The 23509-nt window shown below is 42.9% G+C and overlaps 1 protein-coding gene across 1 annotated transcript; it reads left to right on the top strand.

Annotated features, from left to right (window-relative positions):
* Positions 1–1745: 1745 nt before the first annotated feature.
* On the top strand, positions 1746–22360 carry tecta (tectorin alpha). Its single transcript, XM_054626345.1, has 24 exons — positions 1746–1942; positions 5853–5917; positions 6001–6137; positions 6251–6538; positions 7389–7526; positions 7632–7797; positions 7901–8313; positions 8641–9211; positions 9309–9919; positions 10010–10580; positions 11592–12220; positions 13041–13698; positions 14544–14743; positions 15449–15829; positions 17522–17808; positions 18026–18306; positions 18955–19065; positions 19309–19511; positions 19831–19994; positions 20089–20337; positions 20984–21146; positions 21235–21319; positions 21520–21639; positions 22247–22360. The coding sequence occupies exons 1-24, from the start codon at positions 1746–1748 to the stop codon at positions 22345–22347; spliced, it is 6789 nt and encodes a 2262-aa protein (XP_054482320.1). The 3' UTR covers positions 22348–22360.
* The last annotated feature ends 1149 nt before the right edge of the window (positions 22361–23509 follow it).

The raw sequence follows: 23509 nt of genomic DNA, 5'->3' as shown, positions 1-23509 counted from the left end.
TCCACGGATTAGGTGTCTACCGAATAGAGCTCAGAGGGTATCCAATCCAGGACCTTCTTTGTGAAGGTCAGGCCTGATGGATTCTCCAAAATCGTGTGATGCTGGATACTTTGACCCTGTTCCCACAAGGTGCCCTCCTACTGCATAGAAAGCTTTGATGTCATTTCTGTCTCTGTCTCTTGCAAACTATCGTAAAGGTGGTATGAGCCACCCACCGGCAGCCACGCTGATACTCTGACACTCCCATGACCAAAGTCCTGGGTTATTCTTACTGCAATGATGGTTTTTATGGACATGACCTGATGTGGAATTGTGACGAGGAAACCTTTGGATCTATTGTACTCTGTGCTAGTTCCTCTTCACGGTATGCCATCATTCTCATAGCTCCTCAAAGTTCTCCATTTTCTCCTTCTTGAGGCTACAAATTGTTGGATTTGCACAGTCAGGTGAAAAACTGCCCCTTGCAGATGCGACAAGTATAAATCCCACTTTGGGAGGATAGTGCTATTAAAAAATCAGTACTGCAACACTTAATTTATTCACAACTTATTTATCCGTTTTACTATTTGGTTATAACTGTTCCTGCTGTTGCCACTTCTTTAGAGATCAAAACCCTTGGGCGAACTCTATTTGCAGTTGAGTTCTTGACGCTGCAGCATCATGGAAATCCCTCTGTATTTTCATTGAGGGGAGTTTCTTGATGATAAACTCTGTGCTAAGATAATTCAGTTATATACGTTGAGTGCAAGGCCTTATGTCCTTCCCACTTACTGTCTAATAAGAGCTACTGCTCTTATCTCTGCTTTGGTCGGTCTTTCAGCATCAAAGGTGACAGTAATTGCTTTTGTTAAGAGTTGTTTGAACTGTCCCATCCAACCTCTACGCAAAGGTCACATACCCAATCATCAAAGTTGAAGATGCAATCACAAGTTAGCAGTATTGTAAAAAGGATGTGAGTGAATGATTCAGGGACTCAGAATTCTTCTAATGTAATCAAGTCGTACGAGTCACCTGACCAGGTCCAAAGGTGAAGGTGCTTGTGCCTGTTAAGAATGGCCACACAAAAGAGTTTGGTGAGAAGTCTGTTTACGGGCCCAAAAAAACCCTGATGAGTTTAAAGACACTAAGTTCTTGTTCAGACTATTTGCCCAATCATATCTGTGGCATACCCAGATTTGATCTAGATTGACTTTAGAAAGTCTAAACAGCAATCAATCAGAATCGAATCACAATGAATCAGATTTTCACCATTTTTGGAGATTGTTTGAAATGTGATTCCAATCCTATTTCTACATATACGTCTCAGTTTGGAGGAGGTGGCCATTCAAATCCAATTTCAAAGTGTGGAAGTGATGAGCAGAATCAATGCTGCTACTAGCAGAGCGCTATGGAGGACAACATGGAGGAGAAGCACAGTCCGAGGACAGACTCCTCAAGGAATTGTCTGCTATCACTTTCACTTTCACTCTGCTCTCACTTTCTGCTGGTTCCACCCAACATCGCAATGTATACCATCCTCCGAATGGAGGAGTTCTGCCCCAATGTTTAGACAGCACGGGAGTAACCATGCGGGACAGTCCGTCTTAATGTTCTACTTTGAGAAAACGTAACGTAATCGTTGATTTTTTTGGTCCCTCTTTGTGCGACGTTCTCTTTCAAAGGTTGGTTAAGAGTATGCTTCCATTTACACAACAAGATGTGGGAGGTATAAAAGAAGCCTCCACAGAGAGCCTGGGTTCTGCTTAATGGGAACCCGGGGCCTGCCCTCAGACCTGGAGCCTTTCACACATCTTGCTCCCTGCCTCTCCAGTTACTTCCACTGTCCTCCTGCAACAAAGACCCAACTGACTGCCCTCTCCTTCCCAGAACCAGAATCAGTGTGGATCCACCTGAGATTTCGCCTCCCTATCTCTCCAGCATCTATTGGAATGAAGTGGCTTGTGTAACCCTGTAAATGAGGCTGGTCTTAATTAGAAAAAAAGTGGGTACACAGAGTATCCAAAGTGACTCATGTTAATTCTGTAACTCTACCTACCACCGAGCTTGAAAAGCAAGGTTTCAGACTGTGTGTGTGTTTCTGTTTTTTGTCCATAAATGCCCCAGAGTGAGACTGCACTACTTTGGCCAGTGTTTGTGCTCTGGTGCCCTGAAGCTGCCCTAACTGCACCGAATGAACTCTGGCAAAGTCTTCGCCACAATTAAGGTCCATTCCAAAGGCAAGGTCTCTACTTTATACCTGCTAAAGACGTCTCAAACAAAGTAATTCCGTAGAACTTATCCCCAAATATGTTTTAAACGCTGCTTCAGATGCTGGTTGAAAAAACATTATTAAAACTGTGGTATTCAAACGTCATCGTTCCACAAAGATAAATGCCGCGGTTTTTCTTCCAATTTTTCCAGCAAAGACACATTTTATCATCATTTGGCAGTTTGCAGGTGTTAATGACAGATCCTGCACAAAAGGCTTGACATTCATCCGTTATGAGAGCCTCCCTTTGTACTAAACATTCCTTTTCTCCAGCATTTAAAATAAGTCCTCAGGCAGTAATTCTTTTTGATTTTTCCACTTCCCTCCATCATTTCCACATCTCTGACATCCCCTCTCTCCTTCTTACACACTGCTGCATTTCCACTCCCTCTCTTCCTCAGATTCCTATGCTGTCCCTCCCCTCAACTTCCCTCTCCTCCCCACCTACCCCTTCCCCAAAAAACGGATCTCAGGTTAAGTTTAACAGTATCCCAGGTAAAGTTTGCACCTGCTTTTCTAGGCTAAGCTCCTTCCACAGCTTCAACAGGTTTATTTTTTCAATTAACACCTTTTTTCCTGCAAGAACATCACCATTTTTTCAACACAAACCTTTTGGATTGTTGTTGCTTCTGCTAATAACCCTGTTGAGCTGGATTTGGACAAGAAGCGCTCTTCTATCTGGACATCCAGCTCCTCTACAGACCCTCTTCTCTTTTTATCACTTAAGCAACTATCATCTGCACTGCCTCATTTTACTGCCTCCATCACCACCACTCTGTGGATGGACCCTTGTTGAATGGGACACAGCCATAAGGAGGTTGCCAGGTTAAACGATTGAGGTGCTTGATGTCCATCTTCTGAAGGCAGGTGAGAGCATCATTTTTCCTCTTCTACTTGTCAGTGGTTTCTCTATTTATGGCCTGACTGTGTTGCAACTTTCATTATTAGACTTCTCACAATTTTGATGCTCCAATATTCTGTTTAGAAAACATTATCTGCTCTATTGGCTGCTGTTGGTGATATCAATGATGCTTCATGGTGTGATATAATTGCTGATATCTGAAACAACCCCCTCAAAACTTGTTGAAAGTTAACTTCTGCCTCCCCATCATCACAGGTTATGATCAATGCTCAACCAAGTAGTGATTGTTCCTCCTCACATTATTTAATTTGAGTGTTTTTTAGTATTTCAACAAAAAAGCAAAACAAACATGAATAAATGTCATAGAAATAACATTTTGTGTAACAAAGAAAATCTGTTCTACTGTTGTAGGTACATTTCCCCCAATGTCAGATTTAACACATAAAAAAGACAAAAATCTTTTACATATACAGTAACTTTTTACTACAAAAAAGACCAAAAATTGGACTTAACTTTGTTTTGAAGCCTCAAATACAAAAGTACCTAAATTAAATTAATGAGCTTTATAGGGTGAATTAACTTTTGATAAAACATGTGGCTTACCTGATACAGTAAGAGTTTTCTCTATTTGAGTTTGATCCCCAGAGATAAACATGTTGAAGTGGTTTGCTCATCTTTTAAGTCCCAGGTGCTTTATCTTAAATGCCCCGCTAAAAGGCAATGAGTTAATGCCAGTCAGATAAGATGGAGAATCAAAAGAGCAATTGTGTTAATCTTCCTGTTGACAATGTATGATGAGAGGCTGATGACATTAGAGCAGACCCCTCTCAGCAGTGCTCACTAACATTGGCCCACCTGAACACAATTAACAATCAAGATGAATAGAAGTCACACATTAGAGAGAAGATTTGAGAGAATTATCCTCACATACCTTATGAATCAACAGTATTGTATTCAGGACAGTACAAGTTTAGGCTGTGGAAACGTAGTTTTCTATATCAAGCCAAAGTCCACTTATGGTAATGGTAATGGCCTGTACTTGTATAGCGCTTTTCTAGTCTTCCGACCACTCAAAGCGCTTTTACATTACTAATCATTCACCCAATCACACCCATTCATACACTGATGACAGGAGCTACCATGCAAGGTGCCACCTGACCATCAGGACCCTAACTAACATTCATACACATACATACACCGCAGGAACAGCCTGCGGGAGCAGTTTGGGTTAAGTGTCTTGCCCAAGGACACATCGGCATGGACTGCCGGAGCCAGGATCGAACCGCCGATCCTCTGATTGGAGGACGACCCTGCTCTCCACTGAGCCACAGCCGCCCACTTATCAAGGTTTCATTGGCCAATTTTTGAAACAAAGATGGCTGGTCCAGACTGAGCTCATCCAGAATTGGGATTACACTTCAACATTACTACACACCTGTTTTTTGACAAAATTATCTCAACTCAAAGGTCAATTTACTAGATTTGTATTCAGTAGCATCAACTGTAACTTGAAGGCAAAAACACACTTGTTATCATCACTGTGATGTTTGTGAATGATTAAACAAAAAAATAACATCATGCACAAGCAACCTTTGTTCATTTTCATTTAGAATTATTTGTGTGTGTGGCTTTATGTAAACATATAAGAAGCATTACTATGCATTACATTGACTGGCTGGTAGCTAGCAGGCCAGCTTGCCAGTGATCATCATAATGAATCGATCATGCATAAGAAACCGTAACAGTGGCTTTCCCACCTAAAAGTTGGCAAACTAAATCTGGCGACAAAAAAAACAGTGGCAGTACCAAAGTTATATCAGTTAAGGTTCTGGCTCATATCCTCTGCCATGACCACTGGTTGATGCTAAATGCATGCTGGGATACTGGTGGGGACTTAAATTTGTGACAGCTAGTAATATTTTATGAAAGTCCAAAATAACACCTTTACAGATGGCAATGCACATTGAGAACTGGGGCGGAATGTCTCAGGAGATCTATGATATCTAAATGGGACCAGTTTTAACTGTGCAAAGTTGGCAGTGATGTGTAAGCTTAAAAGTTTAAATTCACTTAATGTACGGACAAAACCTTTTAAAGTCTCATTCTATTTCATTAATAAATAAAGTTTAAATGCTATATGGTGATTGAAAAATCTGCCAACTTGGCTGTACATTCTACTTTGCCAATGAGAAGCTTGCCAAGCCAAGCACTGAACAGTCCCAAAGGGTCACTGCAAGGACCTCGGCAATTCAAACCTACTCACTTAAAGCCATTAGTGCCCCAGTGTTTACGCCTCCATCCCTTTAGCCAACAAGGCATGGATGGATCCCAAACAGAAGTGGTAATGAGGTCCTAAGCAGCCTTGCGGCTTCAGACACCGAGACACTGGAGCAGAGCGGGCCAGTTGGTCAGCTGCAGGGAATCGGGCACAGAGAGGCTCGTAGTCCACTGTTGCCGGCTCACATGGGACTGTAAGGCAAATGTGATCCTGACACATTGTTCTGGCATGCATAATGGGGCCTTTTCACGGCTCCTCAGGGGAGACCTGGGAGCCTGATCTTAAAGAAGTAATGTGACGTTGGTTCACCCTCCTCTCCACTTTTGTCTAAGCTCCTTGTTTATGAGAAGTTGTCCTATGACTCATGTCTGCCTGCATTTCCCTTAGATTTAAGGAAAAAGGCAAGACAGATAATGTGACAGTTGCTAAGACATTTCATTCTGCTTCTCTTGTTTTTTTTTTAGAATGTTCAGGCCAGGCTGTCCAGTCATTCTGCTCCACCTCTTCAGCATCTTTGTACAGACGGGAGGTACGTGTGATCCTCCCCATCAATTCCTTCATCTTTTAAGGTGGAGAAAAGTCCATTTAACAAGCTCTTTATTCTCCTTTTAGCTAGTAAGGATATCCTGTATCCTTATGGACCCGGCCATAGGGATGTAGAGACTCCAAAGATGGATGATGGAAGTTCTGCTGAAATTACTTTGCTCATTCATTTCATTTTCTTCAACATCCCGTACCGTTCCATCTATGTAAGACTTGATCAAAACTCTTATTATTGCACAAAAATCTATAATCCATCAATTATTATCATTTATTGCAATGTATAAAGCATGGAATACAACCCTCTCTGTTCTGCCCACAGGTCAACAACAACGGAGTGATCTCCTTTAACGTGCAAGTTAGCCAGTTCACACCAGAAGCTTTTCCCCTGAGTGACAGTCGATCGTTCATTGCTCCACTTTGGGCAGATGTGCACAACGGCATCCGAGGTGATGTGTTCTACCGAGAGACCACTGAACCAGAAATACTGGAAAGGGCTACACAAGATATCCGGAAGTACTTCAAAACCATGCCCACTTTCACAGCCACTTGGGTCTTTATTGCAACATGGCACCAAGTCACCTTCTATGGAGGAAGCCAGACAACCCCGGTGAAGTCCAAACACATTTCCACACAGTACTGTTTATCTTAGCTTAGATAATTCTGCTAGGCTCAGAGCAGAGCAGGAGAAACTGCTAGCTCTATCAGTTCAAAATAACAAAAGGATCTTCTCAGGTGTTGTTGGAAGCAAGTCTTTTTCATCATTTTTAGCCATTTTCAAGACATGATTTGAAAACAAAAATCACTACCTCATAGCTTTGTTTGATCTATTTAGACATCAAGACATGATTTGATCTGCAAATCTTCAAAACCACGAGGGACTAAATTGGGATTAAACAGATATCACTTTGAATTGATATAATATGATTTTATTGCCATCAAATTTCCCAAATTGTTTTGTCTTCTGTTTCAATTTTCCACATGGTGAAAATGTCCCATGAGTGACCATGTGGTAAATGGTAAATGGGCTGTACTTGTATAGCGCTTTTCTAGTATTCCGATTACTCAAAGCGTTTTAACACTGCATGTAACCATGGGGCTGCCATTCAGGATGCCACCTTTAGAATGGGGATTGAAACCGCAGATTCCTCTGATTGAAGGACGATCCTGCTCTACCAATGAGCCACAGATGCAGAATACATCCACAAAATATAATTTATTCAGATATTTGCCTAGTGCCATTCTGAAATGTATCCACTCGTTTATTTTGGGGGATTCAGTGCAAGTTTCTAAAGAACTAGGTACTCAAATGTAATTTTGTGAACCTGCTGTTTTTATTGCAAGTGAAAGAATTGTTGAATTTTGAAATGATTCGTCTCTGTTGGGGTATTCTTATTTTAGTATGTTAAGTCTGTTTTTCTCTTTTTATAACAATTTTCATCCTCTTGTTTGATTAAAAGGTGAACACATTCCAAACTGTACTAATCTCAGATGGCATGGCATCATTCACCATGTTCAACTACGGAGAAATCACATGGAGCACAGGAACAGCCAGTGGTGGAGATCCTTTAACAGGGCTGGGTGGGACGACAGCTCAGGTATTCTCACTATGTCTGTAGCCATTTCATATGAATGTTAATCCTTTTTAAATGATAGTGACAAACATTATACCCCACGACCCTCACACCTTTCCCCCTTTTCAGTCAGGTTTTAATGGTGGAGACATTGGTCACTTCTTCAACCTGCCAGGATCACGGTCAAATGAAGTAGTGAACATGGAACAGACAACCAATGTAAATACTCCTGGGCGCTGGTTATTCCGCGTGGACACTGAACTGATAGATCCTGCAAATGGCTGCAGCTACAATGGCAAGTTCAAAAGTCAAACGCTGATATTTATGTCCACACAAGCTTCTCTTATGAAGATCTGTACTTGTAAATATCTCCTCTGTCTTCCATACATCCTGTCCAGGGCGTTTTTACCGGAGAGGGGAAGTTTTCTGGCTGTCTGACCAGTGTTTACAGCGATGCCGTTGCCTTGACATTAACAATGAGGTGCAATGCCAAGAGGCTTCATGCGGGCAGCTGGAGACCTGCGAGCAGCAAGAAGGGGCCTTTTACTGCCAACCAACCCGCACCAGCACTTGCGTGGTATTTGGCGACCCTCACTACCACACCTTCGACGGCTTCCTATATCACTTCCAGGGAACCTGCTCCTATCTGCTGGCTCGGCCCTGCTGGGAGGTGGCAGGGCTGCCTTTCTTCAGCATCGAGGCCAAAAATGAGAACCGTGGGGTCGCCTCTGTTTCTTGGCTTAGAGATGTCACAGTGGAGGTGTACGGTCACAGAGTCCTGTTACCCAAAGGCAGTTTAGGAACAGTCCAGGTGAGAATCTGTACTCCATTTGTATCGGGAACTATCACAATATGTACCGTGTGTGTGTGCTTCTTGGGTGGATGTGTTGAAGTGTTGATTCTGGTTATGTGGCTGCATTTAGAGCGGTTTGGACAGTAAACCAATTACTAATTATCTCAAGGATGCATCTACCTGGATCAATCATAATCCAGGTACAAGCTGATGATCCAGGATATACATTTTGAGAGGTTGTCATGATAAAGGTAGAAGAAGAAATCAACGGTATTGGAAATGCACCAAGTTGTCTCCCATCATCCTTTGTTCCTTTTCTGATTGTACCTTTCTTCATCCCTCTAGGTGGACGGTTTAATGAAGACTTTGCCGGTCCAGCTCCAGCTTGGTGCTATCAGGGTATACCAGTCTGGGGTCGCCATTGCTTTAGAAACAGACTTTGGACTCTTGGTAACCTACGACGGCCAACACTATGCGTCCATCTCCCTACCCAGCTCTTACTTCAACAACACATGTGGCCTTTGTGGTAACTACAACGATGACCCCGCTGATGATCCTGTGCTTCCTGACGGCTCGCTAGCAGAAAGCGTAGTGGAGTTAGGGGGCAGCTGGCGGGCAGAGGACCCAGACTGGAGGTGTACAGATGGCTGCGCCCAGAACTGCAGCGTGTGTGACGCTCTAACAGAAGCCTTCTACTTCCGCTCAGACTACTGTGGGCTCATCAACAAAACCGATGGACCTTTTAGGGACTGCAGAGCCGTAGTGGACCCTACAGCCTTTGTGTATAGCTGTGTATATGACATGTGCAGCAACAGGGATAATATCACCACACTCTGCCAGGCCATCCAGGCCTATGCTCTGGCCTGTCAGGCCCTTGGTGTCACGATACGACCTTGGAGATCTCGTACCTTCTGCGGTGAGATTCAGTTTAATTCAGTTTATGCAGATTCTTCATCGTACATTCATTTATTTGTGTCATCTGACATCAATTCTTCTCTCTTACTGGTTCTCAGCTTTGTCATGTCCGGCGTTCAGCCAATACCAAGTATGCACAAGTGCCTGCCCAGCCTCCTGCTCGGACCTCACCTCTCCCCTGTATTGTGCTCACCCTTGCACTGAGGGCTGCCAGTGTGACCAGGGCTATGTGCTCAGCGGCAGCCGTTGTGTTCAGAGTGAGGACTGCGGCTGTGAGCACAACGACCTCTATTACCCGCTTAATAACACTTTCTGGGCGGGACCCAGTGGTGAGGAAGGTGAATGTACCCTCCGCTGCACCTGCGGGCTTGCTGGGGAAGTCTCCTGCTACAACGAGTCCTGCAAGGAGGGTGAGGTGTGTGTGGCGGAGGTGGGCTTGCTGGGTTGCTACCCTCGGAGGGAGGGAGTGTGCTCGATCACCCAGAACTCGGTGACAACCTCCTTTGATGGCACCTTCGTAATGATCCCAGATGACAGCTCCTACTACCTGCTGAAGCTGTGCAGTGCAGTGCCAGCTAATGGCTCGATGGTTGAGGTGAAGATGGGCAGGCGGATGATGAACAAAGGACCCACTTGGAAAAGACCTGTGGTAGTGACAGTGGCTAACCTGGAAGCTCAGATGGGAGGGATGGATTTTGATATTGTAAAGGTTAGTATTTTCTCTACAGAGCAAAATCATTTCTGTCATTTATTTTTTAGCTATTGCATACCTATGGCTATGACACCATTTGTGTTCCAGGTGAATGGTGAACCAGTGGTGCTCCCATATGTCCATCCGATGGAGACAATGATGATCTACAGAGCACCAGGCAACGCTACGGTGGTGGAGTCCCGAGGTCTGATTCGTGTCCAGTACAATCGCCAGGGATTCCTCAACATCTCCCTCTCCACCCTTTTCTACAACGTTACTTGTGGTCTATGTGGCGTCTTTAACAGCAATAGCACTGATGACCTTCGTCTTCCGAATGGACGCCTGGCGGAGTCTACTGAACAGTTCACCGATGGCTGGCGGTCCATTGCTGATGACCTCACCTGTAATGGTGACTGCGATGACCTGTATCGGATGTGCACAGACTTGCGTCTCTACCAGAATCCTTGGATGTGTGGCAACATCAACGACCCGGGGAATAGTTCATTTCTGGCGTGTCATGCAGTGGTCAACCCCTCGCCATTCTTCAGGAACTGCTTGTATAACATGTGTGTAAAGGAAGGGAATCGTTCAGCCCTGTGTTCTTCACTGCAGGCGTATGCCAGCGCCTGTCAGGACGCTCAAGTAGGCCTCGCTTCCTGGAGGAGTGTCACCAACTGCCGTGAGTTTATAGAGCTTTAAATCTTGGCTAGCAGTTTCTTTCTGCTTCCTGTCCCTGTGGTAGATAGGCAAATATACCAGTATTTTCATATTTCATTTTCTCTATAACTACCTATACTGTCGTTCCCCCTTTTGGAAACCAAAAAGTATATATTTTCCCAATGTAAAAATACCAAATTGAACTTTACATGTCAATTTGCTTAATGAATTACCTACAATTTGATAGTGTTTCTAGCATCAGAGCACCTTTGTTTATGTTCCAAATTAGATTCATAAGCCTGTTTCACAGCAGTACTTTTGACTTGTCAAAGCTGGAAAAGCACAGGTGGAACTAATAACAATGACATTGACTCTGTTCCAGCAATTATTGCAATGCAATGTAGCAATTTATTAATTTATTAGTCACACCTGTGTTTGACAAGTGACGGTAAAAAGGTCTAGCAGTATTCCTCTTTCGTTCCACTCCCCCAGTGCTCTATAGTGTTGCACTTCTCAAAATCACTTCTTCAGTATAATCCACCTCTAAGGTGATCGTTCGTATGTTCCCAACAATCTTCTTTTTTTGGGCCAAAATATGGCTCAATTAACTGCTTCTGTTTGTCACCAGCCCAGTTAGCTGCTTATATTTGTCCTTAGCGACCAATATAAGAAAACATTTTGTCTTACAAAGGTTTACAGTTAACCTTGCTATCGACAAAGAAAAGTCATAATTTGACAAAAATAGTAAAGTAAAAAGCATACATATGGACGGATCCTCAAGTTGTGGATTATGCTGCAGAGGTGGTTTGAGAACACAGACATTTTCTTTTGCCATAAACTCGGTCACTAGTGGAGTCCATTGTAACAATAGTGAGTCCAAAATGTCTACATCTGCCACTGAGGGACGGGCTTAAAACTTCTCAAAGCCGCCATTTGATCGTCCAGTGAGTTTGGCGGATTGTTCTTGTAATTTGTATTTGGTTGTTGTCTTTGCTTCTCTTTTGCTTTGTCTGACAATGCTCTTCTGTCTCAGCTCTTCCCTGTCCACCGAACAGTCATTTTGACGATTGCACCAGCGCCTGCCCTCTGACTTGTGCCAACTTAGATGAACCTGAAGAGCCATGCCCTCTGCCATGCCAGGAAGGGTGTCAATGTGAAGAAGGCTTTGCACTTCGCGATGGCCTGTGTGTGGCCCGCAGTGATTGTGGCTGCATGAGCCACGGACGCCAGCTGGCCACTAATCAGACTTTCTGGACGGACTGGGAGTGCCAGGAGCGCTGCTACTGCAACGGCTCTGACAACAGTGTATACTGTCAGCTCGCACCCTGTCACCCTGAGGAGTACTGCCAGGAGAATGACGGCCTGTACGTTTGCCAGCCGCGCACTGAGGCCCTGTGTGTGGCGGCTGGTTATGGACATTTTCTGCCCTTTGGTGGCGTCCCGTTTGAACTGCAGAGCTCTTGTACTCTAAGGATGGCCACAACCAACTGTGGGGGAGAGAACAGTGACCGCGCAACCATGAGTGAAACTTTTCCTCAATTTAAATTGGCAGCTCGTAATGAGGAGAGGGACACAGGCCAGGCCATTTGGGTGAGGGGCTTTGTGCTGGAGGTCTACGAGTATGAGATCGAAGTGTCCAGAAGCTACAAAAACACTGTCACGGTGAGTGCATGATGAGGAAATTACACAAGAGCAATGATTATGTATAGTGTTCATATCAGGGAATACCCGTAAAAAGAAATAAGCTGTGACCTGGCTCAAAGTATGAACCACTTATACGCATGACCCCTGAAGGTCATAGTTGTTGTTTTTGTGAGGACATGTTATTTCTAATCAAGCCGATTGAATAACCAGGCAGAGGGCGAATTCCTCTTTGATTGGCTTAAGGTGGATCTAATTTCAATGGGCATCTTTTATCAGGCTGGATTTGGCTCAGACGAAACCCCGACCCTGAGCGACATTTGGACCGGGTTCACAAACCGACTGAAAGATCTGAGGAGGAATAGAAATTACACACATAAGCCAACACCCCCCCCTCACACACACACACACACACACACACACACACACACACACACACACACACACACACACACACACACATCAGACGTTTTTTTTCTCATTCTTTCTGTCTGTCTTTTTTATACTATTAAATTATATGAGAAACGCATAGAAGCTCTTTCAGTGAGTCTTAATGTAATCCATTCTTCACCTGGATTTCCCCCACACACTTTGAAAACACGCAGGTCAATTGGATTAGAAACTATGACTTGGTACAAAAAAATGCTTTTGTAGGAATGTGTGTGTGTGTGTGTGTGTGTGTGTGTGTGTGTGTGTGTGTGTGTGTGTGTGTGTGTGTGTGTGTGTGTGTGTGTGTGTGTGTGTGTGTGTGTGTGTGTGTGTGTCAGCTGATGTGCATCCTAGACTAAGAGTTAGACCTGCTCAAAGTAGAACCGCTTTAATTGAATCTCTCTTCTCTCAGGTGAATAAGGAGCGTTTGTACCTTCCTCTGAAGCTGGGCCCAGGGAAGGTCAACATCTTCACCTGGGGCATGCAGCTCATTCTGGAGACAGATTTTGGCCTGAAGGTGGCCTTTGACTGGAACACTCTCCTCCTGTTTACTTTGCCCCGCGACCTCTACAACAGTTCCTGCGGCCTCTGCCAGGGCATGCCCTTATCCCCACCCACCCTCACCACCACCGACTGGGGCATGGCCTGGGCAGAGAGGGACACCTTCTGCCAGGTGGGCTGTGGAGACTCCTGCCCACGCTGTGGCCTGGGAGAGACTAGCGCGGCAAATGAAGCCCCTCTCATGGTGGCCGATGCCAACGATAACATCGACGCAGACAATGGGGCGAATGAAGTCGACACAGGCATACGCTTCCACATCGGGAATGGACTGTATGTGTTTGTGGAGCCCGAGGCAGTGAGGCTTTGTGGGCTGATTGTGGATCGAGGTGGTGTGTTTGCACGATGTCACAGCAAGGTGGGGCCGGCGTTCTTTTATCAAAGCTGCCTGCAGGACACCTGTTTGGACCAGGGATCTCAGGAGACAGTCTGTAACTGGCTGCAGATGTATGCCAGCACCTGTCAGACCCAAGGGGTGCCTGTTAACGGCTGGAGGAGCGACACGCCGTGTGGTGAGTGCAAGTCTGATTTCACCGTGCACTTCAACTACATGTGCAGTGGTGCAAATGTCTCCCCTTGTTTTAAAAACACATATTTTCTTACCTCTAGTGGTATCCACCCATGTAGATGTTTTTATTTATCCAGGGGTTTATATGACTGTTTCTGAAAAATGAAATCTTCATCCACAATGTCTGTGTAACTGTGAATGATCCACAGGACACTGTCAACAGTTTAATTAAGGACTTTTTTCTTTGGTGGAAAGCAGTTCCAGTGAAAACTGTTGACAGTCAGATCTGTGGATTATTCACAGTAATGAGGACATTAGTTCTGTTGAGATTCGTAAATGTTTACTATTGAAATAACAGTTATATTTACTTGTGATTTCTCAATGCAATCAGTATCACAAACCAATTTCTATTCAACTCCATAATATTGGGTTTAAGGCAGAGATGCATATATCTCAAACCCTGGGCACATAAAACCAGAAGTATCAGCATATTTAATCAGATAGATACAACGTGTTAATAAGTGGGCTTTAGAGGTGTTGGAAGGATTATTCTTGAATTTTGGATGAAGCATGGCTGTTCCTCCCGCTTCTAGACTTTATGCTAAGCTAGGCTAACCTAGCCCTGACTCTTCTCATCTCAAAAAGAAAGGGAATCAGCATGTTTCCCAAAAGGTTGAACTATTCCCTTTAAAGAGCTGCCGTAGAGCCACATAAGCTCTATAAGTGCACTCTCCACTCAAAACTCCACAAATATTTATCTCTGAAAAGTCATACTGGAAAATGTCCTGTGTGCAAAATGTATTCAGTGCAGTCGTTCCCTAATATATTTGCCTCCCTGCCTGCCCCCAGTCCAGAGCTGCTCGCCTAACAGCCATTACTCCAGCTGTGTGTCGGTCTGCCCGCCCCAGTGCGCCCCAGCCCGCGGCCAGAGAGACTGCAGCCAGGACTGTGTGGAGGGCTGCCAGTGTGACCAGGGCTACGTGCGCAACGGCAAGAGCTGCATCCTGCCTCAAAACTGTGGCTGCTACACTGATGGCAAGTACTATGAGGTCAGTCTCACATCCAGCACTACACGGTATAAAGTCACGTTCAATCAGGCCAGGTTATTACAATCTATAAAGGAAAACCATAACACCACATTTATGAAGTGCAATGTTCTATCAATATTTAGAATTGTTTGAGTAGGGCTTAAACTAAAGATTTTTTTCTGTTGGTTTTGTTTTTTTATTAAATGAGTCATTGTTCAGGCTATAGAAGAATACCTTAAAGTGAACATATCACAAAAAACTGACTTTTCCAGTGCTTGTGCAAGTACGTTGGAGTATCTGGAGTGCCTACCAACCTTAAAGTTTAAATTAAATAAATGTAAGATTAGATAGTAATAAATTTAGATCAAATAATAATAAATAAATAAAAAGTACATTTTAGAACAGTTAAGTATGTAAACATGTTCTAGTAGAAACCCAAAATAAAAGAATGACCCTAATAATAAACATGAAATGTCCCCTTTAAAGGCCAACATGATGTCATTTAATTGTTTGTTTTCCTCGCCCATTACTACAAAACCAATTATTGCCCAGGACAAAGACAAGTAGCAAATCCTCAAAAGGAAAAACTGGAACATAGGAATGTTTGATACGGAAATTTAGAATTTAGAAAGCCCGTTATCATAATTAATATATACTTTTCTGTCAATCAACTAATAAGTAAGATGTTTCAGTTCTGGTTTTAACTGAAATCTTTCCTTATTTCAGCCCAAACAGCTGTTTTGGAACAATGACTGTACCAAGCGCTGCCAGTGCATCGGACGGAACCTGATCCAGTGCGACCCGAGGCGCTGTAAGGCAGAGGAAGAGTGCACCCTGCGGTTTGGAGTGCGGGGCTGCTTTGCGCGGCGCTCCCAGCACTGCGTGGCGTCCGGCGGTGGGGTTTTCAGGACCTTCGACGGGGCGTCGCTGCGTCTTCCGGCCTCCTGCTCCTTCGTCTTGTCCACTAACTGTCATAAGCTGCCTGACCTCTCCTTCCAGCTCATTGCTAACTTCGATAAATGGAGCACACCCAACCTCACCACCATCTCTCATGTCTACCTTTACATCAATGAGGAGAATATACTCATCTCTGGCAGCACTGTCAAGGTGAGGGAAGGGTTGGACCCTTGTGCATTTGTCAGTACATCAGCCAAATATTGGAAATACGGTTTGACCTTGTTATTACATCGCATTGACCCAGAAATCTTATTCCTGCAAAATCTTTATGGTAACACTAATCAATATTTTGTATTAACAAAAGATTAGCTCACTTCATGTTATGTGAAAGGTGTTTTTATATATATATATATATATATATATATATATATATATATATATATATTATCTGACTAAGCCTATAGCCTTTTAGTCTCTTTCAGCTCATTGTTTTGGTTATATGGTCCTCAACTACTTTGTCCTTCACTCTCACCACTCTCATTAATCTTGTCACCAAAAAAAGCGCTGATAAACCCACTGCACATTACCTGACCAACAGCAAATAACAGACAGATAGAGGTAGAAGCAGGCTAGTTAACGAAGTGAAAACTTAAAGACCTAGTTTTTTTAGAGACCAAAACTCAAAATTCAGACAAAAACCCTTGCTTAGGGAAAAAATACTGGGGTTTTGGTTAAAAATGCTACTTTTGTAAATTGAAAGTGACAGAAAGACAAACAAAGTTGTTGGTTTGACACAGGACATGAACAGCTGCCTCCTGGTTGAAAGTCCTGTGTTTGTTTGGGAGGTAAAAACTTTCTTTTTGTGGGAGGATTTGTGATATTTCCTCTTTCAAATGTTACATGGTCTCGCTTTCATGAAACTCTACTGTGAGATTATTTGTTTATATCATCAACTTACTTTTCTTCTGGCTATGCGCCTTCTGCCTTTATCAAACCTCTCCTCTAGAAACTGAACAAGCAGTCCCAAGTTAAACCTCTCTTTTCTTGCCAGAGTACTTGCAGTCAAATTTACCAATTACCACTAATAGCCTGGTAGAGCTCCCAAGTTGATGCTTCAGGCCATATCATTCCACTGAAAGTGCACTCGCAGAGGAAAATAATGACTTGCTGATTGTTTGTTTTTTTATTTAGTCTTAATCCTGCTTGATTTGAGTGAGCCATTGACCGCAACATTTTTTCAACTACTTTAAGAACTATCTAGCTATTAGTGATAATGGGCTAGGGTCATATTTACCAGAACAGTAATTACAGCACAGTCACACTCTTTGCTTTGGGCTGTCATCTTTCCCTTTCTTTTCTGTTATATGCTACCCCTCAGTGACATCCTTTGTGAGAATGAAATCAGTTTATGCAGATGACACCCAAATCTACATTCCTGCCCGAGGTAATCGAGCTTGCATGTCTGAGCTCAAACACCACTTCTCTGTTTTCAAATCTCTCAGGCAGGAAAAAAAACTGCAATATTTGTTGTCTCTCTGATATCACCTTTCACCATGTTACTTTAATTGCAAAAATATGCATCCATGATTTCATCTCCATCCTCATGTTCAACAATTTTATGGCCTTTCCTAATTCTATGAGAATTTCTTAACATGATTTTGACCTAAGGACGTGTCAGAAGTCTGACCTCAGCTGTAAAATATGTTTGAAAACAAAGAATTTTCAGGAAAAAAATATGGTAATAATCATCACCTGCAGTCAAAAGAGGACTTAAACCTTAGGTGAGAACGGAGAATTTGGCATGAAAGGGCATGTTATGGTGGTCACTGAAAATAAAATAAATAAAAGTGACAGTGTCTCTTATCTCAGATATGTAAAGATGTCCATCTCCTGTCTTCACAGGTCAATGGTACACCAGTATCAGTACCGTTTCTAACTGGGTTGATGACACGTCTGTCGTCGTCCGAAGGTTTCATCGTCATCGACACACCTCAGGACATCCAGGTACGGTACAACCACTTTAACACCCTGAGCATCACAATGGGCCAGCGGCTTCAGAACAAGGTGTGTGGCCTCTGTGGGAATTTCAACGGAGACCCCAGTGACGACTACATCACGTCCAGGGGCAAACCGGCTGTCAGCGCCCTGGAGCTGGCCCAGAGCTGGAAGACCAACGGTATGCAGAACAGGTGGGTGAGGCTAACAGACATGGTGGAATATATGGTACACTATTTGTATATAAACTTACAATTCTTGTGAAATCTTTTAGAGAGTAAAATGCAACATCGAAGCTCCACTATCAGGCATCGTAAATATGACCCTATGTATTGTGAAAGGGGTCTTTTAGAATACATATAATGATGAAATAATAACTTTGATAGTGGGACGTTGGTCTTTCTCCTCCAGTTGTGATGAAACCCAGTTTGTGGCTCTGGCTCAGTCCTGTGACAACACGGCGGTGCTGGCGCTGCAGAGTGAGGATGCCTGTCAGAAGCTCACCCAGCTGAAGGGTTTCTTCCAGCCGTGCCACGGCCTGCTGGATCCCCGGCCCTTCTACCAGTCCTGCTACCTGGACGGCTGCTATAATCACCGCAAGGCTCAGGTCTGCGGCTCGCTGGCGGCCTACGCAGAGGCCTGCCGCTCCATGGGCACCCTCACCACCAAGTGGATCACCCAGGAGAACTGCTGTAAGGGCACCGCGAGGCCCCAGCCTCTCTCAGAACACACACACATGGCTCTGCATGTCTCGCTTAAAGCTTTATGGTTCATTTCATCATTTTCACCAAATTTCTTTCTGGGTACCAAATTAAAAAAAAATTGACAAACCAATCCAACCAAATGCACAATAGGCCTTATCTATAAATCATCAATCAAGAGTGAATTTTTTTCGTAAATGGATCTTCCTGACCATTTACTGCCATTTCTGTATCACCATTTTATCTTGAAAAGGTTAACCAGCCACTTTTAAGAGATATACGTTTAATAAATTAAAATAATATTTTATGCATGTGTTATTGAAAACGTATTTAAATACTTTATAAATGTAACCAAATAAATGCATGTAGGTGGAGGCTCATGGTTTAGAAACAGGCTCATGTTATCACTAGCCTTTCATATTATATTAAATATGATAAGTAGGCAACAATAATCAGAACAATACCAGCATTCAGGCTCCCTCATGTTGCTCAAATATGTACTGCAGATATAAATGTTTAATTATAGAAATTGGAAGTAATTCTACTAATTTAACTGCCAAACTGATGAATATGCATGTTTTTTCTTCTTGAGCTAACAGTGTGTGTGACAGCTAACATTGTGTGTGGACCTGTCTTTAGCAGAATGGATCTACGACCCCTGTGCAGGAGAGATCTGCACAAACTTCACCTGCGAGCTGGAGAACGGAGGTGACCTGTGTGGCTGCCCGGAGCTGCCTACCAGCAATGGAGGTGAGCGCTTCACAAAGCAAAAAGGTCCTCATGTCATACGTCCCAAATTTTAATCCTGTCCAAGTAGTTTGCTGTACATCAGGGCCGGCCACATTTTTTTTATTCTGGGCCATATGGAGAAAAATCTACGGAGTCACAAGCCAAACAAAAGTGAATGAGTAGTTTTCAACCAGTTACTCTGAAAAAAAAATCTGTCTCACACTACCATGTGCAGTACTGGATGTCTGTCTGTGTGTCTGGCAGGTGATGATGACATCCTCCAGGCGGAGGTGAACTGTAAGCATGCTCAGATGGAGGTCTCCATCTCCAAGTGTAAGCTCTTCCAGCTGGGCTTTGAGCGAGAGGACGTCAGGGTCAACGACGAGCACTGTGCCGGCATTGAGGGAGAAGACTTCATCTCCTTCCACATCAACAACACTAAAGGACACTGTGGCTCCATCGTACAGGTCGGCTTACATTCTTTCTAATAGCCATGAGGGGGCAGCGCCTCTGGTTGCACAAAAAAGGTCTGATTGTGTTAAAGTGAAAGAGAAAATGACCCTACTTCAGTAAACATTGTAAACATGAGTTTTATGGTCTCAATCGCTACTTTAAGGTCTTTTTCAATACAGCATGATGTTCATTTTGTGATTTAAGGTTATAGATGATATAACATGGTATGCTTAAGGATGTGACTAGGTCCTATCTCAAGCTCTGTATTTAACACATAGACATGAGATTAATAATGCTTTTCTCATCACACTTGCTTCTCTGTTTTCCCGACAGTCGAATTCCACACACATCATGTATAAGAACACTGTGTGGATAGAGAGTGTGAACAACACTGGGAACGTCATCACCAGAGACAAGACCATCAACGTGGAGTTCTCCTGCGCCTACGAACTGGACCTGAAGATCTCGCTGGAGACTGTCCTCAAGCCCATGCTCAGGTCAGATAGAGCACACGTAGAATAAAAGGTTAACTTCAATTAAAAACAAAATGCTATGTATAGCTATAACAACATGCTACGTTTTCTCCTCCAGTGTGATAAACCTGACCTTACCGACCCAGGAAGGGAACTTCATCACCAAGATGGCTCTGTATAAGAACTCCTCGTACCGGAACCCGTACAGGGAGGGCGAGGTGGTGCTGAGCACGCGAGACATCCTGTTTGTGGGCGTCTTTGTGGAGGGGGCAGATGAGAACCAGCTCATCCTCATAGTGAACATGTGCTGGGCCACGCCGTCCCGCTACAGCAGCGACCGGCTCCGCTACATCATCATAGAGAGAGGGTAGGCTTGGACATGTGACACACACACACACACACACACACACACACACACACACACACAAACACACACACAATGTAATCATCCTGAGCATCACACACACACACAACTTATGATTTTTCTCATTGCTGATTCATCTGGTGACATTCAAAATTAATTGTGTCCAAGACTCAAAGTTTTGTTTGTTTAAAACACAGTTAAAAAGACAGAAATATCTAATTTACAATGATATAAAGCACACAAACAATACAACCAGTGAACGCTTGTAATTTTTGCTTGATGGATAACGAAACAATTAATTTATTATCAGATTTGTTGTCAATAAAACAAGTCGAGTAAATAATGAATGCATTGTTTCAGCATTTTATTTTTTATAGTGCTTAAAGTCAATGCTCATTCAGTGCTTATTAAATTACAGAATTGAAAGTTTGTTAAATATTTAAATTAGATATTTTGTACTCTCTGTATCACTTTCTATGACACCCATGTCTATAATACATTATGAAGATACTTATAATGAGCTATAATCTGCTTATAGCACTGTGCAAAATATTTGCAGGTGAGTATGCACTGTCCAGTGTATAAATGCCAATTTTCTTCCTTTGAATACTCAATGCAGTCTTTCGCTTTAATACCTGTCACTTTCTAGGTGTCCAAACATTAAGGACAACACCATCGGCATGGCAGAGAACGGCGTATCACTCACCTGTCGCTTCCACGTCACCGTCTTCAAGTTCATTGGGGATTACGATGAGGTCCACCTCCACTGTGACGTCACCCTGTGTGACTCTGAAAGAAACGCCTGCAAAGTGGTGAGAAAACCTTAGAACCTTAAAAGTGAAAAGTGGTAATGAAACAATGTCTGCTGTATTGATGTACGCATGTGTACTGTCCATCCAGAACTGTCCACACAAGAGAAGGATGTACTCGGAGGACAGTGATCATAAAGAGCACATATTGTCTGTGGGACCCATAAGAAGGAGAGGTAAGTCAAGTTTTAAGAGCTGACCTACTAGTTTTTTATACTTCTCTTGGGTATTATCTTGAGAATCAGCGGAAATCTGCAAGGGATTCAAGCAAAACAACCCAGAATTGAATTTCTCATATCCTTAAGAATCATTTTAAAGACAGGATTTAATGCTGTCAGTCAAATTCCAAACCTTTTCTGGGATTTTCTACCTTTAGTGTCAGACTGGTGCGAGGAGGAAAACGGAGGCTGCGAGCAGATCTGCACCAGTAGGATGAACGGACCGGTCTGCAGCTGTGTGACTGGGATGCTGCAACGAGATGGGAAAAGCTGCCGGGGTAAGAACCAGACACACGAGTACTCACAGAACACACATAGTACTTCAAAGCTGTTCAATGTCACGTTGCAGTCTTGGCACACAAAAGTTAAAATTCACATTCAATCCGGACGTGATTATAAAGCAGAGCGCTGCAATGATCCGAGTTATGAGAAATGCTTAATTCATCTCTACATGTCTACTAATTGTTTACATCTACGTTTCCCTTATTTTTCCAATAAGCCTCGGTTGTCACGGCCTCTTTATGAAACAATCTGCTCTGTGTATTTTTCACAGGAGCAGCCTGTACAACTTCACCCAATGTCTGTTGATTAACAAGCAACACAAGCTGCACAATTGATTCAGAAAAGGAGGCATTAAGAACCTAATACCTGGATAGCTAACACTAACTAACACTAATTTGATACCGATATGATAAATAATAGATTGTTCCTTAGCTTCTGAGGCCACATATACAGTATATATATATATACAAATTAACAATATAAAACAATAAACAATTAAACTCCATATATTTGTATGTATACACACAAAACATTTGTGATGTAACAACAAGAAAAAGTGCCAGCGGGCATCCTTTATAATTGATGTTTCTCTCCTTTTCCCAGCTGTGAGCTCGAGCTGTAACCTCACACCTGCGGTTTCTCTGCTGAGCGTCAGCGCTGTGATCTCCATGTTCCCGACTCGTATTCACAATCTCCTCTCCTAACACCCTGCGAGCAAAGGGGACACATGAAGAAGAAATAAAACACAGAAAAGACTTGAAGATGCACAAAGTTTATCAGCATTAAATAGCCAGTAGATCAGCTGTGTTCCAGTCAAAATATCCAAACAGGACACTTTGCATTCACAAATGTTTGAGTCCACTTATTATTGATGCAAACAAGAAGTAACTAAACAAGACAAGTAAGTCAGCTTTCCAGACATATGGATAGGTTGTACTCCTGCTTCACATTTTGTTATTCCTCACCTCCTCCATTATTTTAATATATCAGGACACCTCACTGTGTATTATCATCTACTTAAAGCCACTGACGGAGATTATAACATCTTTCAAATTATTTTAATGACTTTTGTTGATAGAAAAATGTCTGCATCACTGTTTGCCACAGGGTCTTTTTTATACTACCACCAGATGGGGACAAAGTAAGACATTTTCTTATCCTTGTTATATTGTGTTTAAGGCAGCCAATTCCAAATAATTGGTCAAGAACCATAGGTGGCACGAAGGAGATTTTATAAGGGTCGCCAAATATATTTGCAGAACTTCCTCTATAGTCTTTTACACAACATTTAAATCTGCAGTACACCTTTGACATGAGGGAGCCTTAAGGTTTGTATCTTTCTGTAGATACAAACACTTTGTAGCCTACTTATGACATTGAATGTAACATATAAAGGCTAGCTTACATTCTGTTTGTTCAACAGATTAGATAAAATAAAGAAGAGCCTGTAAACTCTGCCTAAATGCCAATTATAAGGCCTATTGTGAATTGGGTCGGGATGGGACCAAATCAAGAATTGATACCTTGAGAAATTAGACAGCAGATCAATCGATAATGAAAATAAAGATTACACCCGGCCCTAACAGCAGCAGACCTGCATGTATCCTGCAATAGTTACCATTGTCAATACCTGTAACAATGTTTTTTTTTTCCCTCTGTCATAAGTTATCCAGGTGTGTCTGAAATTAAAAGCATGTGGATAAAAATTCTTCTGACTGTCTGTTGGACAGTAGATCTACTGGCTAGCTTTAACCAGAGCAGAGCTGATCGATTAACTTCCTATTTGAACTACTGTAATTAAAATCGACATCAGTTTGTGGCAACGAAGAGGAAATTATGATGTATTTCATAATGTAAACAGTGGGG

The sequence above is a fragment of the Anoplopoma fimbria genome, chromosome 24, assembly GCF_027596085.1.
Source record: "Anoplopoma fimbria isolate UVic2021 breed Golden Eagle Sablefish chromosome 24, Afim_UVic_2022, whole genome shotgun sequence".
Lineage (NCBI taxonomy): Eukaryota > Metazoa > Chordata > Actinopteri > Perciformes > Anoplopomatidae > Anoplopoma > Anoplopoma fimbria.
This window is presented reverse-complemented; position numbering and strand designations above follow the sequence as displayed.

Coding starts and splice junctions, on each gene's coding strand:
- tecta (XM_054626345.1), top strand. CDS start 1,746: ATGGGAACCCGGGGCCTGCCCTCAGACCTGGAGCCTTTCACACATCTT. Junction 6,138..6,250: donor TCCCGTACCGTTCCATCTAT/GTAAGACTTGAT, acceptor TTCTGCCCACAG/GTCAACAACAACGGAGTGAT. Junction 18,307..18,954: donor GATCACCCAGGAGAACTGCT/GTAAGGGCACCG, acceptor ACCTGTCTTTAG/CAGAATGGATCTACGACCCC.